Source organism: Lactuca sativa, chromosome 7 (assembly GCF_002870075.4).
Source record: "Lactuca sativa cultivar Salinas chromosome 7, Lsat_Salinas_v11, whole genome shotgun sequence".
Lineage (NCBI taxonomy): Eukaryota > Viridiplantae > Streptophyta > Magnoliopsida > Asterales > Asteraceae > Lactuca > Lactuca sativa.
In genome coordinates, this window is record NC_056629.2 from 196,627,757 (window position 1) to 196,643,621 (window position 15,865).

General features: G+C 36.1%; 1 protein-coding gene across 1 annotated transcript; it reads right to left on the reverse strand.

Moving 5' to 3' along the window:
• Nucleotides 1–10,484: 10,484 nt before the first annotated feature.
• LOC111877276 (uncharacterized) lies at nt 10,485–11,439 on the reverse strand. Its single transcript, XM_023873798.1, has 3 exons — nt 11,311–11,439; nt 11,089–11,264; nt 10,485–10,995 (listed from the first exon to the last, which is right to left on the reverse strand). Exons 1-3 carry the CDS (start codon nt 11,437–11,439, stop codon nt 10,485–10,487), a joined length of 816 nt encoding a protein of 271 aa, XP_023729566.1.
• Between the last annotated feature and the right edge of the window lie 4,426 nt (nt 11,440–15,865).

The window sequence follows — 15,865 nt, forward strand, 5'->3', positions numbered from 1 at the left end:
AGGGAAATACAATTTGAGAAAAATGATAAGAACAGGGTTAGGTTTATGTGTAAGGGCACTATACCAAATCTTGCTACTAATGAAGAATACAAATGCCCATGGGTTATCTACTGTAGTAAGTGGAAGCGTGACATAGATTGAATGGTTAAGACATACACAAAAAAGCATTAATGTCTATAAAAAAGGAAAGTTAAAGCATGTGACTATAAGTTCCTTTCAGAGCATATAGTACAAGTTATTGAAACAAACCCAAAGATTCCTATTAGGGCTTTACGAGAGCAACTCCAACGTAAGTACCAGATGCACATTTCACATATGAAAACTTTTAGGTCAAAGCAGGAAGCTTTAAAGCATGTTCAAGAAGATTATGTCAGCCAATACAGGTTATTGAAGGATTAAGTTTTATAGGTACAGGCATGTAACCCAGATACTACAGTTAAAATTGATGTTGAAAGTGAAGAGAATCCAACTGCTGAGACAAGAACATTCAGACGTATCTATGTTTTCATTGGAGCTTTGAAGCAAGGTTTTGCAACGGGAAGAATGGACTTTTTTGGAATTGATGGAGCCTTCATGAAAGGTCCATATCCATGCCAAATCTCATGTGTCTTCAGCTATCTCGAGGCATAGGCTATGACTTTACCTCGTTGCATTAGAACACATCCGATTCCTTGATTGGATGCATCGCAATAGACAACGAAGTCTTCTACCCCTTCGGGGAGGGATAGTATCGGTGCGGTGCACAAGGCTCGTTTGAGCGTTTGGAACGCTCTTTCTTATTTCTCTTCCCAGTCAAAGGCCACCGCTTTCTGGGTCAGGGTTGTAAGAGGTTTCGCTATGCTGGAGAAGTTCTGAATGAACCTGCGATAGTAGCCAGCGAGACCTAGAAATTAATGAATTTTTGTAGGTGTCTTCAGTGCTGACCAGTTCTCAATGGCCCTGATTTTGGAAGGGTCCACGTGTATTCCCTCTTCGCTAACAACATGGCCCCAAAATTCGACTCGCCAGATCCAAAACTCGCACTTGGAGAACTTCGCATAGAGCTTCTCCGCTCGTAATGTTTCTAAGACTCTACGGAGATGTTGACTATGTTCCTCCTTACTTCGAGAGTAGATAAGTATGTCATCAATGAAAACAATGACGAACTGATCCAAGTAAGGCCGACACACCCTATTCATTAGGTCCATGAATATTGCGGGCGCGTTAGTTAATCCGAACGGTATCACCACAAACTTGTAGTGTCCATAACGAGTTCGGAAGGCTGTCTTGGGAACATCCTCCTCTAACACTCGCAGTTGGTGATATCCGGATCGTAGATCTATCTTCGAGAAGTAGTTGGCTCCTTGAAGTCGATCAAATAAATCATCAATGCGGGGCAAAGGATAACGATTTTTAATGGTAAGTTTGTTGAGTTCTCTATAGTCGATGCACATGCGAAACGATCCATCTTTCTTCTTGACGAACAAGACCGGTGCTCCCCATGGTGAGAAGCTTGGCCTAGTGAATCCCTTCTTGAGAAGTTCGTTAAGCTAACTGGAAAGTTCCTGCATCTCGGCCGATGCCAGATGATAAGGAGATTTGGCTACGGGGGTACCTCCTGGCACTAAGTCGATTCTGAACTCGACTTGGCATTGTGGTGGTAAACCGGGAAGTTCTTCTGGGAAGATGTCGGGAAAGTCGCGTACTTCTGGGATGTTCTGAATGTCTTTCATTTCTTGACTTGTATCGACGACGTGTGCGTGGAATGCATGATATTCCTTTCGCAAGCACTTGTGGGCTTGAATGCACGAAATGATGTGAAGGCTCGTACTAGGTTTGTCGCCATAGATAACTAAAGTTTCGTTGCTAGGAAGGTTAAGACGAACTGCTTTTTCAAAGCACAAGATGTCGGCGCGAAGAAGACTCAACCAATCCATGCCGATGATAACGTCGAAACATTTAATTGGGACTGGCATGAGATCTATCTTGAAAGTATGGCCATCTAAAGTTAAAGTACAACCTACGTATATGCAGTTTGTACTCTCTGTTTTCCCGTTAGCCATTTCTACTGTGAATGTATTATCTAGTGCGCATGGTTTTTTTTAAGCAGGTGTGCAAATTTGTGACTTACAAAGCTTTTCTCTGCTCCACTGTCGAAAAGTATGCATGCATATGAGTTATCGAGGAGAAACGTACCAGTAACTATCATAGGATCAGCTACCGCTTCCTCGTGGCCTAGGGCCATAACTCTTCCTACCCCTCCAGCCGTCCCCGCTTTAGGGCAGTTCCTCTTGTAGTGGCCCACTTCGCCACAACCGTAGCAAGTTTGAACCATACCGGCGTTAGGTACCTAGGCGGCTTGAGTTGTTAGAGTCTAGCAGAAACGGACTGTGTGCCCCTTCCTGTTGCAGTTAGTGCACTGCATCTCCCTGCAAGGTCCGCGGTGGTGGAAGTTGCATTTGTTGCACTTCGGGAGAGATTCAGCATAAGTTTTTGCTGGTAAGGGGTTCGCAGGGACAACGGGAGTTACTGTGGCAGCATTGATTGCCACAAGTTGTTGACTTTTGTAGGATTCTTGCGAAGCCCCTCTTTTCCTCTTGTTCCACCCTTTCCTGTTGTTGTCGGGGTTGGACTTTTGTGGTACGGGTGTAGGGATGGTTGGGTTCTGAGGTTTCCTGTGATCTATGAGAGATTGTGCCAGTTCCTTGGCACTATCAAAAGTGATAGGCCTGGAGGCTAACACACTTGACTGGATCTGGGGTGACAGTCCCCAGATATATCACTCTATCTTCTTGCTCTTGAGAGCAACCATATCAGGGCATAGGTTTGCCAGATCACAGAACCTATTTGTGTAGGTTGTGATGTCGGATCCAACCATTTATAGACCCCAAAATTCCTGCTCGACTTTTTGTACTTCGCCTCGAGGACAGTACTCTTTCATCAGCATGTCCTTCAATTTTTCCCAGCTGATGGAATACGCCACCACCAAAGTCAGATACTTAACATGGCCGTTCCACCATGTTAGTGCTCTGTCAGAGAAGGTACAAGCTGCAAACTTGACCTTGTTGCCCTCATGGCAAGCACAGATTTCAAAGACGGATTCCATCTTTTCAATCCATTGCCTTAACACCATAACCCCACCCGTACCATTGAAGTTGCGAGGCTTGGCGTTTGTGAAATCTTTATAGGTGCATTCCCGAGGGTGTCCATGGCTTTCGCCGTGGTTCGAGGGAGGTGCACCTGTTCCCGATCCACTAGGGACAGGGGCGTTGATGGCTGACACAGCAGCTGCAACTGCTACTGTGAAAGCTGCCTGGAACATAGTGGCATCGAAGGGAGGAGGTGGTTGAGGAGGTTGAGGTGGTGGTATCAGTGTTTCGTTGATTGGGTTACGTCTGGGATTTCTGCGTGGCGGCATCTTTAACTATACGTTTAAAAGATGACGACATGGATAAGAATAAATGAATAATGAATGTGTCTCATGGACTAACTCCCCATAGTCCAACAACAAAATGAATAGTATGACTAAATGAAGATGACAACATTTGGATAAAAATTTCCATATGATTAGACATCTGTCAATAATACTGGGATTACAGATGTAACAAGTTCGGGAAAAATGGCCTAGGAGTAGGCCTTACATCAACCAAGATAGGAAAATTTTGACAGAACTATGACTAGATCAAGACCTAACAGGTCTAAGATTTATAAAGATCGGAAATTAGACCAAAGTTTTACATAAACTAGGTTATATCCAAAAGATAAGTTGACGAGATTCTATCGGCGACGAGAACTGCTAGCGTGAGTCCTTGATCCCGATAGTAGACGTTCCATGTCCCTCATACGCCTGTCAGCTCTCACTTGCTGAGCTCGAAGTTCCCTAACTTCAGCTTGAGTTTCAGCAAGTTCTCTTTGCAGAGCTCCATTGCGGACCAGAGTTTCTTTCATGAGCAGACTCTAGTTGGCGAATGTGGACTGTGTTGACGCCAGAGTTGGCATCAATCTCCAAGACTCGATTGATAGTTGATTCACCCAGTATCGTGTTCCGAGAAATCCTACGAACCATGATGGGTAGGACTCTGTCAGCAGAACCTCCTTCAATGAGGTTGTTGAAAATTCGGTCTCCGTTGTAGGGAATGGGTTGACCCTGTTCGTGACTCCATGTATTCAAGTTAGTGGCCCACAGAGGTGTGGGTCCTTGAAATGCGGGACGGGGGTTTAGGTTTGGGTTTTGAGCAGCTAGGGGTAGGTTGTTGACTTCAGGCTTCGAGTCAGAACTATCGGAAAAAACCCTCCGCATGGTGATCATCCAAAGGGATTGGGTGATCATCTTCTGGTTCTTCCTCTAGCCATCCAACGTTGCCTTGGTTTGGGAAGTACGGATCGCCATGGTGAAATCCAGCCATTTTAATCTACGCGAGAAAAAGGATATAAGGAATAGCTAAATAGACGAACTGACTAAGATAATTACAGTAAGACCAAATACCCCTATGGTATTTCTTTATTATTGTGTTGGTAAGTTTTTAGACTTGTTGCCACATCACAACCATTCTTGGGCACATGCTAATCACTCCTCGGACCAGCATAGTTGATCAGGCTATGCCATTCCCAAGACTGACCATATATCCCCAGGCTTACTTGTGATATTCAACAATCATAATACTTTTGTTCTTGTCATTGTGACACTGATTTTAGTATGAATGCAGGCACGTATACTTACTTAAATATTTTATTATTTAAAAGTATAACTCTTAGACAGAGTGTTTTAATCCCTATGTATTTATAGTTAGTATATCTTTTATGGGTTGATATACTATATTCACTATAAACAAAGCTCTGATACCAATCTGTCACACCCCAAAACCAAGAACGGCGGAAACGTTCCGGGGTGGAGGACGTCATCTACAGTATCACAATAGTGTAAAGTAGTAAATAAGCAACAACATCATCCATTTCATTATAAGTAAAGTTTTAATACATGTGTGTTCTTTCATTGTAATAAGACACCAAAAATAATAATCAAAATAAAAGACGAGACTTGTCTGTGCTCCCTCTTCTCAAAACCTGGCCATCGTACCTATCTACCAAGACCCAAATGTTTTGTAAGTAAAATGATAGTTTTTCCTTTTGATTTGACTAGTACTAAAAGTACTTAGTCTAACTCCTCGTTTATGTGAATGTATCACAAAATAAAGTAAATAGGAAAATGTACTAATGTAAGTGTTATCTTTTGGTACTAAGACTAACACGACATCGCTGTAAGCGAAATGTATAACCTAATGAACATCCGAAGATTGTCCAGAAAAAGTACTAATGTAAGTGTTATCACTGGGTACTAGGACTAACACAACATCGCAATAAGCGAAAAGTATAACCTAATGAACATCCGAAGATTGTCCAGAAAAAGTACTAATGTAAGTGTTATCACTGGGTACTAGGACTAACACAACATCGCAATAAGCGAAAAGTATAACCTAATGAACATCCAAAGATTGTCCACTTATCCTCTGTAGCAGCAGATGGGGGCAGGAAGGGTTAGTCCCGTAATCGATCTACCTAGTATAAGTATTAACCGTAGACCTCTGTAGATGGTCATCAACCACTGGTGCTAATCAGTTGGGATTCAGAATGGTTAGTCCCGCCTAGATATCCCGTTGAACTGGGATAGAAAGGACAATTTACACAGAAAGTACTAATAAATCATCCTACTAAGCCAAGATACAAGTATTCATGTAAGCGTGTTCATGCATCATGTAAGCATATGTAAACGTACTCATGTATCAGGTAAGTATATGTATATGTACTCATGTATCAGGTAATGTACTCGTATAGACTCATGAATGAACTGACTCTTGTGTGATTCCTTGTAATAGGAATAATGTTTTGTTTCTTCTAACTATCTCTATGATAATTAACTGAAAGGTAATTGGTTGTTCAAGAAGGTAAAGGTAATGGTTTTGCAAGATATCTAAGAGTTTTGAATAATAATTAAGAGTGACTTGATGTCATTTTAATAAACATTTCAAAACTAATACTTTTGTTATCAAGGTATTTTAAGATAGAAAACCATTTCATGTATCACATTTTGAAGTATGTGAAATCTACTGGATGAAAACACAGTTATAAAATACACAAGAGTGATTTAATAACATACTGTTTTCTACTTGTATTCCCCCCCCCCCCATTAAAGCATTTAAAATCATTTAAAACATTGATTAAGGGGTATGAACTCACCTGTAGATGGTGGTTTGGATGAACTGAACGGTGTAGGACTGTTAGGTGTCAAGTGAGAACTTGTACACACACTATTATCCTAAAGAACATATAATCACACATATATGCACCCAATTAGTTTTAAACTACTAATTGTAAATGTTAAGACATCCTAGAACATAATAAACACTTTATATAAGTGTTATAAGCCCTAAGGATTGCATCTAAGTTGTTGTGGGACAAGGCAAATGGGTTTAGGGTTCCAAAGGACCCTATACATGAGTTTACTCTCTCATAACCATCACACAAGGAGTTTACGGTCGTAAACCCTTGTGTTTACGGCCGTGAACTCCTAAACTTGGTGTTATTTTGTGTTTGAAGTTCTAAATGACCCCTAGAAGTATTCCAACTTGGTGGTTTAATTCTTGGAAGGGTTTAGGACACTAATAACCTCCTTTGAGGAGTTTATGGCCCCAAGGCCAATTCCTTTGGAGTTTACTGCCGTAAACTCACATGGAATGGGTGTTTTTGATGCTTTCAAGTCTCATGCACATGTAGGATAGGTTCTATACATTTACCTAAAGCAATTGAAGGGCTTAGGCACACTTTGGTGCCCTAGTTTGATGTTCACGGCCCAAGCATAATCTTAGGGTCGTAAACTCTCAAAAGAGGGGTTTATGATGTGTTAAAGTCCTTAATTTATGTAGGAGTAAACCTAGGTAATTGTCCAAAGCTTTAGGAGTGTTAAAAGCACTCTTTGGTCCATGTTTTTGGAGTTCACGGTCCAAGATCTTCTTGGGCCGTGAACACTTAAACTTTGGTGTTTCTTTGATGTTTTCTTGTCTTAATTAAACCTATATACAAGCCTAAGTTCGTTACATATCACGGGGGGAAGGCTAGGCATCGTTTCGGGAGTTTACCGCCCAAGAACACCTTGGGGAGTAAACTCCTAAATCTAGTTGTTTAGCTATGTAATCTATGTTATTAACACATTATAAGCTATATAACACTACTAGAGAGAGGTACTCACGATTTGGGATGAAAACCCGAAGATCCGTGAGAGAGAAAATGGCTTTTCTCTAGTTGTAAATGTAAATAATGAATGAAATTGTTCCAGAATTCTATTTATAGTCCTGAGATTTTTGGCAGAAAATATTTTATTCCCAAAATGATCCCTAATATAATAGAGTGTTGGAATAACAGTGTTGCACAAAATCCTAGTGCATCCACTTTCCTGGTATTTCCTGAAGTGTAAACCCTGAATTACTCAAACTTACACGAAAAAGTCTGAAATTTTACTATGACTGTTATAACTTCTATTGAAGTGATATTGTTTGTACATAATGGAAATTTCGGGTTGTCACACCTACAGCTACAACAATATTGGATAAGATAAAGAGTAAGGCAGAACAATATATTGCAACATTTTGTGGTGATGGAAAATATCAAGTTGTTGGACCTTGGTAAGATCAGTGTATTATGGATGTAGGTGTAATAATTTGCACATGCAAAAGGTGGGAATTAACAGGAATACCGTGTAAACATGGTGTGGCTGCTATTTGGGACATGGGGGGAGTAATAAGGATGTGGGTATCCCAAAATCATTTGTGCATCCATGTTACTGGTTATCAAGCTGGAAAGAGATGTATTATTTTTAAGTTAGTCCAATCAATGGAAGGTCCATGTGGGAGAAGTCAGTTATAACAACAACTTTATGCCTCCAAAACATCGTGTTCCCATAGGAAGACCAAAGAAGAAGAGGATAATATCAACTGTGGAAAAGGAGGACTTTGTTAGAGGAAACATAGCATCGAGAGCCCATAGATCAGTAACATATAAGAAGTATAACAATGTTGGTCACAATGCAAGAACCTGCAAAGGAAAAAGACCAATTGTTGGTGGGGTGGTAGACAGTCAAAAGTCAAAAGAAAAAGGAAAGGGAAGGCAACAACTTGATGGTCTGTAATAGGGCTAGTATTTTGTTACTTTCTATATGAATGGATTGTCTTATGTTGCTACTTGTAATAGGGCTAATATTTTGGTACATTATTTATGAATAGTTTGTAATAGGGCTAGTATTTTGCTATTTATTTTGGCCAATATGTTAGCACTTTTGAATGAACTAGTTTGTAACAACTAATCCTAATTGCCTTGTAATAGTTTGGTACTAGTTAAGGGAATGTTTTCTTCTTATGATGCACCATTGCTACTTGTTTTGGTCAATATGCTACTTATACATCACTTTAAAACATAATCAATACAACACAATACCATTTTCATTGATCTTAAAGAGCTTAACCATTTGCATTACAATACTTAGACAACTTAACCATTACAAAAGAGGATACCATTACATTCACTACTACAACCTAACCATTACAGAAGACTTTACCATTACAATAACAACTCATCTCCACCTTACAACTTGTAAACAAGTATCACCAAGAATAATACCCAACTAACAAATAAACATATCTTCAAGAATAGATTTTCATTTTCCAGCTTCTTGTTCAACCTCACAAGCCAGGAGATTGTCAATCCGTCACCATGATCCTTTTCATCATCATCTACCTAAGCAATAAGTCCTTTACGTGGTCCCTGTCAATTTCAAAAGCCACGATTACAATACCCACAATCGCATACAGTGATATCTCTATCTAGGGTTACGATTACAAAATTCTCAACTACAACATACCTTACTTGGACATGTGTAATAGGGTCTTCCTGGATTATTGTTAGTAGTTGAAGTCCGAATTACAACAGCAGGCCCATAAGCACATTTAATCACCCCTGATTTGAAGGAGAGAAGGTGTAACGGATTCAACGATGGAGAAATTGAAAGAAACTCAAGATTAGGGTCGATATGATGAAAAGGCGACTATTTAAAAATCGTTGGCAATGGTAAATGACTATTATACCCCCAACGTGCAAGGCGCGTGGGGTGTCTAACGGAAACAATTGACGGGTTGTAAAAATAGGGACTAGGCGCGTTACACAATTAAAACTTGAGGACAGTCCGAGTTAGAAAAATAAGTTAGGGACCAAGTGTGCAATTTATACTAAACCACAAGGACCATTCGCGTAATTTACTCTTTATGAAAATTATGCATTAAAACTTATAAAACTCGTGAATTCACAACTTACTACTTAGATTTTCTTATTAATAACAGTTAAAGCTAACATTAAAAAAACTAAACAATAAATAAAACATTAAAACATCGCAATCACAACTTAAAAAACATAAATTAACATTTTTTTTTTTGAGAAAACACTAACATGATAACCCACATTCTAAACTATATTCACAACATAAAAAAATATAAAACATAAGTTATGAATAACAATTTTATACAAATATTATAACAAATAAGGAAACAAACTTGGATTCACAACTTAATAATAGTGAATTCACAACTTAATTTTTTATGCAAATATTATAAAAAAAAAACTTGGATTCACAAATTAATAGTAGTTAAAACTAATATTAACAAAAAATAAGTAAAAATTAGAGATTTAAACATTAAATTCACACATTAACAAAAGGAAAAATGATAAAAAAAAATGAAACTAATTTTATAATGAAATTCAAAGTTCAATACAATAAATTCAAAATTTAATACAAAATTTCAAACTTTCATTCAAAGTTGAATACAATATTTCGGACACTCATTTACAATTTAATATATCAATTCAGACATTTATTTACAATTTAATGACTTATACTAATCTACTAATACATTTTATTAAACATCTTGTATATATTCCAAATTTTAAGATTATATAATATTTTATAATTAGAGATCCAAAGGATCAATCTCTTAATATTTCATCTAGGATTAGAAAATTAATGCTCATATTATTTAAAAGTTCATTTGATTCGTATATGTCTCAATTACTAATATTCAAAAACTTCTTTATTTGTTTTGAAGAAAAATATGCGACAACTTAAATAATTAATGAAAATGAAAAACTTAATAACAATTGTTGTTAACTAATTCTTAATATAATATTATTTCATCTAAGTAAATGTGTTCCTATTAATAAATGTAAAAGGAATGAGCTGTATGACTATTTTTCTTGGAACGGAGCAATATCGCTATATAGCAATATGTGTAGTACAGGGCCGGTCCTGAGGATTCAAATGCACAGGACGAACCGGAAAAAAATGCCCTAAGCCCTAACGTGAAACGACTAAGAATAACTAAATTATTTTTTAAAAACGACTATAAACTTTATAGCAATAAACAAAGCAAAAACATAGTATTTTAATGAGTAATTACATATTGTAACAGCTAGCCGACGATTTGTGAAGCTCTCCTAGCATTCTTGATAGCAAATTGGTTGATCAACTCATCGTACTCTATATTCTCTAAGATTTCGTTCTCGATAGATATCATGGCCAAACCGCTAAGTCTTTGTTGGTTCATTGCTGAGCGTAAGTAAGATTTCAACAACTTCAATTTCGAAAAATTTCTTTTTGCAGATGCCACTGTTACTGGAATAGTCAACAATATTCTATATGCAATGCTTGCATTTGGGAAATAATCAAGTTCTTTCAAAAACTTCAAAACATCTATAGGGTTGTTAAATTCATTGGTGTCCAATGTCTCAAATAATTTCAACTCTGTATAAAGTTCTTCAGCATCAATATCCGATCTTTCTTCAAACTTGAGTGCTTTTTCAAGGCGATGACAAGACGACTTAAGATCTTTATCTTCCATTCCCTTCAAATTATGTGGAAATAAAAAACCAAATAATTTGTCATACTCTTTGAATTGTTCAAATCTTGTCTCAAGAGAAGAACTAGCTTGATCAACAATGTATAAGAAATAATTGACTCTGAAATTCTCTTCGGCTATAAATGAAACTTATTCGCTACTTGAACTCTCATCAAACCTTCTTTTCCTTTGAATCAAACGCTTTTGTGGAAATATTGGATCAATACCCAATTCAATAGCAATCTCCTTAGCTTCAATAATCGCTTTAGAAAAACCAGTTTCTCTATAATCTTTGAAGTATTCAATCAATTTGTTTATTTCTTTAATAGCATTATCAACATGCATATCCTTTGACTGTAACTTTTTACTCACAATATTCACATGGTTTAATACTTGATACCAAATAATTGTTGATACCAAAGTCACCAAGTTCTTTCTCTGCCAATGAAGTTGCTTCACTTGCAACCGCAACATCATTATCCTTTTCTCCAACTTCAAGTAAAGCTTCTCGTACATCAACAAGTTGCATTTTAATAGCCTTTACACTCTCAACCCGACTTTCCCAACGAGTTTGACACACTGACTTAAGACTCGAAGCTTTAACATTATCTTTCAAAATTTCCCACCTCTTAGTAGAATTTGCAAAGATAGTATAAATACGTTGGATGAGTCCAAAATAGTTCTTTCCTTTAACGCACTTGTTAGCATATCACATAATGTAAGATTAAGAGAATGGCAACCACAAGGAGTGTAAAATGCTCTAGGATTTAGATCTAAAAATCTCTTTTGACTCCTTGGTGCTTTCCTTTCATGTTTGCTCCATTATCATAGCCTCGACCACGCATATCATCAATTTCAAGACCAAGAGACTTTAACTCCTCAAGTGTAATATCAATAGTCGTTTTCCGGTGGTATCATCAACATTCACAAAATCTAAAAATGACTTCTCCACAGTAACAAAATTATATGATAACTTTAAATACCTCACTATCATAGTCATATGTTCTTGGTGACTTGAATCAAGAGTACAATCAAGTATGATTGAGTAGTACTTTGCTTCCTTTATCTTCTTGATAAGTTCTTTTTTAATTTCTTGAGCTATCAAAAGTATTAATTCATTTTGGATCGTGTGCCCAAGATAATGCACATGAAGTTCGTCACTTGTGATCCGCAACACATGCTCTTTGATAACCGGATCAAACTCTTCCAACATTTCAATGACACCCAAAAAAAAATCCATTATCTATTAAGTACAATTAACAAATAAGAAGTGGAATCAGTTATAATAATTAACAAAAAGGTATTTGGTGGAATTGGATAAAAAAAAATATAAAATTTATAATTACCTTTATCATACAACTTTTCATTTGATCCACGGAATGCTAAATTATGTTTAGCAAGAAACTTCACTACTGCAATGATTCTCAAAAGGACTTGTTTCCAGTAATCTCTTTCTTTCTTGAATTGCTCGTATTGAATTTTATCAATTGTTTCATTCAAGTTCAATCGTTTATGCATATCAAACCATTTATTCCTATTTGTAAGATGATCCAAGGAAGTTTCATGTTCTTTAACTCTAGTGGTAACATGGTGCCAATCTGAATAACCTTCATCGCCCAATTTACCTTTAGAAATCCCTTTTCTAAACACTTTACAACAGAAACAAAATACCTTGTCAAGCTCTTTTGAATATACTAGCCATTCTCTATCACACTTCTCCAAATATGGTAAAGTTCTTGTATATAATGTTGCGGAAAATCGTCTACCATTTTTATCGTAAGGACCATACATAATACTAGTATCTCTTTTAGGACCTCTTTCGACCAAAAGTTTTATCTCCTCATGATTAAGTTTTTTCCACCTTCTTGGATCACATATATCAACAAGCTATTTAACGGGCTCTACCTCTTCTGCCTCTTCTAATACTACTTCTACATGCTCTTGCTCTTCAACATGATCTTCAACATGCTCTTCAACGTGCTCTTCAACATGGTCTTCAACGTGATCTTCAACATGCTCTTCAATAGGTTTTATATGGATAAACTTATCTAGAGAACCAACGTCAGCCTTTCTCTTTTCTTCATCAAGTTTTCTCTTTTTACGTTTTTAAAAACCGGATGGTTGTTTAGACTTCATCACTACAAGTTCAACAGTTTCAAACTTTGAACTTTCAACATTCAATTTACATCAATCGATAAACATAATTGATAATCTCATAATCTAATTTCAATTTCTGATAAACAGTTAACACTTAACTTATTCTAATTTCTCATAATTCGATTTCTGCTTTCAACATACATTAACATATTCTAATTTCTCAATTATCATAATCTTATTTCTTATTTCAAAATTCAGTTTTTGATCAATTATAATCTTATTAATCTGATTTTGTGATTCAATTTCAAGTTCATTAGTTCAACTATTCAACATTCAGAAAAAGTAGAAAACATTCAAGTTCATTATTATTTATTAAGGAGATTGTAAAGATGAAGTCCAAAAGTTAAGAACAAGATCTAACAACAGACATGGCTAAGGAGATTGTACAGATGAAGTCACAGATTAAAGGACTGAATATGCTTCAAAATCTTAAGGACTATCAAACTATACATTATAATGAATTTTGTGTAGATGGTCAATGATAACATTCTGAGCCCTGATTTTTTATAAGATTATATATAATCTGGTAACATTCACATTCAATTAATCATAACTATTATTAAGTAGTTCATTATTCACTAATTCTGATAAGTTGTTTCTGAAAAGTGTGCAATGACAAAACTTAAAGAATGATTAACTGGAAGTGGATTCTGGTCTTCTGGAACAAAAAAAAAAACAAGAAAAATAGCGACTACAAGAAAAATAGCAACTGATAAATTGAAAATACCGTTGTTGCCCCTTTAAGCCTTTTGATTTTTTGAAATCTGAATGAATAAATAATACTTTGTAATCGCAGAAAAATCAATCGTCCCTTCCTCACGCAGTCACGCTCTCTGTACGCTGTTGTTCGCTCACGATCACATAAAACCGGACAGCATTCTGCCTATGTGGATCGCTAGAGTTGGACTTCTAATGAAAGCTGGGCCTAAATTTGATTTAATTTTTTGTTACATATAATATAAGTAAAAAAAATTGGGCCCCTGAAAATAAAAGGCCCTGTGCATAGGTCCTTCTTACCCCCCCTTATCATCGGCACTGGTGCAGTAATTGCGCAAATCAATAAATGTAAAAGAAAGCTATATGCCATCTAGCAATTAAACAATTGTTGAACATCTCGATCAAAGCAAATGACAAAAACATATTCACGCAACGGAGAAATTGATAACCTTGAATACGGCATATGTACCTTGCAAAGTTGCAATTGTTCTAGCATCTCCATAAAATCATCGGACATTCATCTTCGTTTTGCAGTTATAACATCACAGACGTTTTCAACTCAAAATTCACAATTTAAATTTTACATAATTTATTTAAAATTAGAGATATTTGCATAATGCGTTTTTTATCTCATATTTAAAAGGGAGAATTTCATATATGCCCCTCTTAAACCTCAAAATATTATATTTGCCCAACTTAATTTATCAATATCATATTTACCCTTCATAAATCTTCAAAATCTCATATTTGCCCAAATCCTTTTATAATGTTTTAATATTTTATAATCATTTTTTATACCTTAGGATTATTATAATAATTAAAAAATTTAACCATTTTATCCTTACGTCTATGATAACGGAATGTGAACTTCTAAATTGTTGGAATGTCGTCCTCTTGACAAACAAAAAGATTCGTCTTCAACCCACTCTATAGAATGTATATTTTGATTTTTTAGCTTTTGTTGTTTTTGATTATTATAATGTTGTAGATAAAGGATATTTTAGATATTATCATTGACATTTTGTTGTTTAAAAAGTGCATATACGATATTTTGATATTTAAGAAGGGCATATATGATATTTTGATAATTTTTAAAAAGGATATATATGATATTTTGAAATTTTATTAATGGTAAATATGATACTTAGAAATTTTATGATCAAAAGAATACTAATTAAATAAATGGTCTAATTGTGTAATCATCCATTTCTTTAATAGTGGGCTTGTAGTCCATGGTGTATTGAGTTGGGCTAAAACCCATGAGATGCTCCATGGATGCTCCATGGTGGATTTGAACCCATGGATCCAAGAAATGAAAAGTCATGTCATTTAGGGTTTACATGGTGTAACACTACTTGTGACACACTATAAAATGGATGTGTTAACTATCAAAATCGGCCACTAGTGAAGAACAAGAGGGCATAGCTGATTTCTAAGTGTGTTGCATTTCTCTCTAAGTTATTCCAAGTGTACTTGGTGTTGTGTGAAGCATTTGAGGCATCTCATTTGGGGTGCTTGGCTCACAAGGTTCTCAAAGGAATTCCAGCAACAAAAGGTATGTATTTCTTACTAGCTTTCATGTTAAAAGTTCCCCATGTATGCTAGATAAGATATGAACCTTGGAAAATCAAATTTGCATGTATTATAGTTAAACATAGATCCAAGGTTTCTAGGGTTGCATGTACACCATAGGAGTGTTAGAATGCTCAAAACTCATCAGCGGTATCAGAGCCTAGGCTTGTTTACTTGATACTTTATGCAAACTTGTTTTTTCAAAAGCCAAAAACTGCCAGACAAGAAAACTCGAAGACTTCTGGCCAAAAACTCATCGAGTTCATGTGTTATTGCATGAACTCGACGAGTTCCTTGATGAACTCGATGAGTTTGTCATCCAGTGAGCAAGGTTTGGAGTTTTGCTGCTGGAAATGGACTAGAAACATTACCCTAAACTTTTTTAGTGTTATAAAACTTGTTTTAGATGGTGTAATGGTTATGCTAATCCATTTACAATGGCTAATATCAAAATTCCATGTTTATATGTGTTCATGTGATTCTTGAAGTTTTGATATGCATGTTCATGT

Bases quoted from the DNA above. Each gene is read 5' to 3' on its own strand.
- LOC111877276 (XM_023873798.1), bottom strand. From the start codon at position 11,439: ATGCAACTTGTTGATGTACGAGAAGCTTTACTTGAAGTTGGAGAAAAG. The intron at 11,265-11,310 runs GTATCAAGTATT...AAAAAGTTACAG, and splicing joins TTGGTATCAACAATTATTTG to TCAAAGGATATGCATGTTGA. The intron at 10,996-11,088 runs GTTTGATGAGAG...TGATCAAGCTAG, and splicing joins TTGATTCAAAGGAAAAGAAG to TTCTTCTCTTGAGACAAGAT.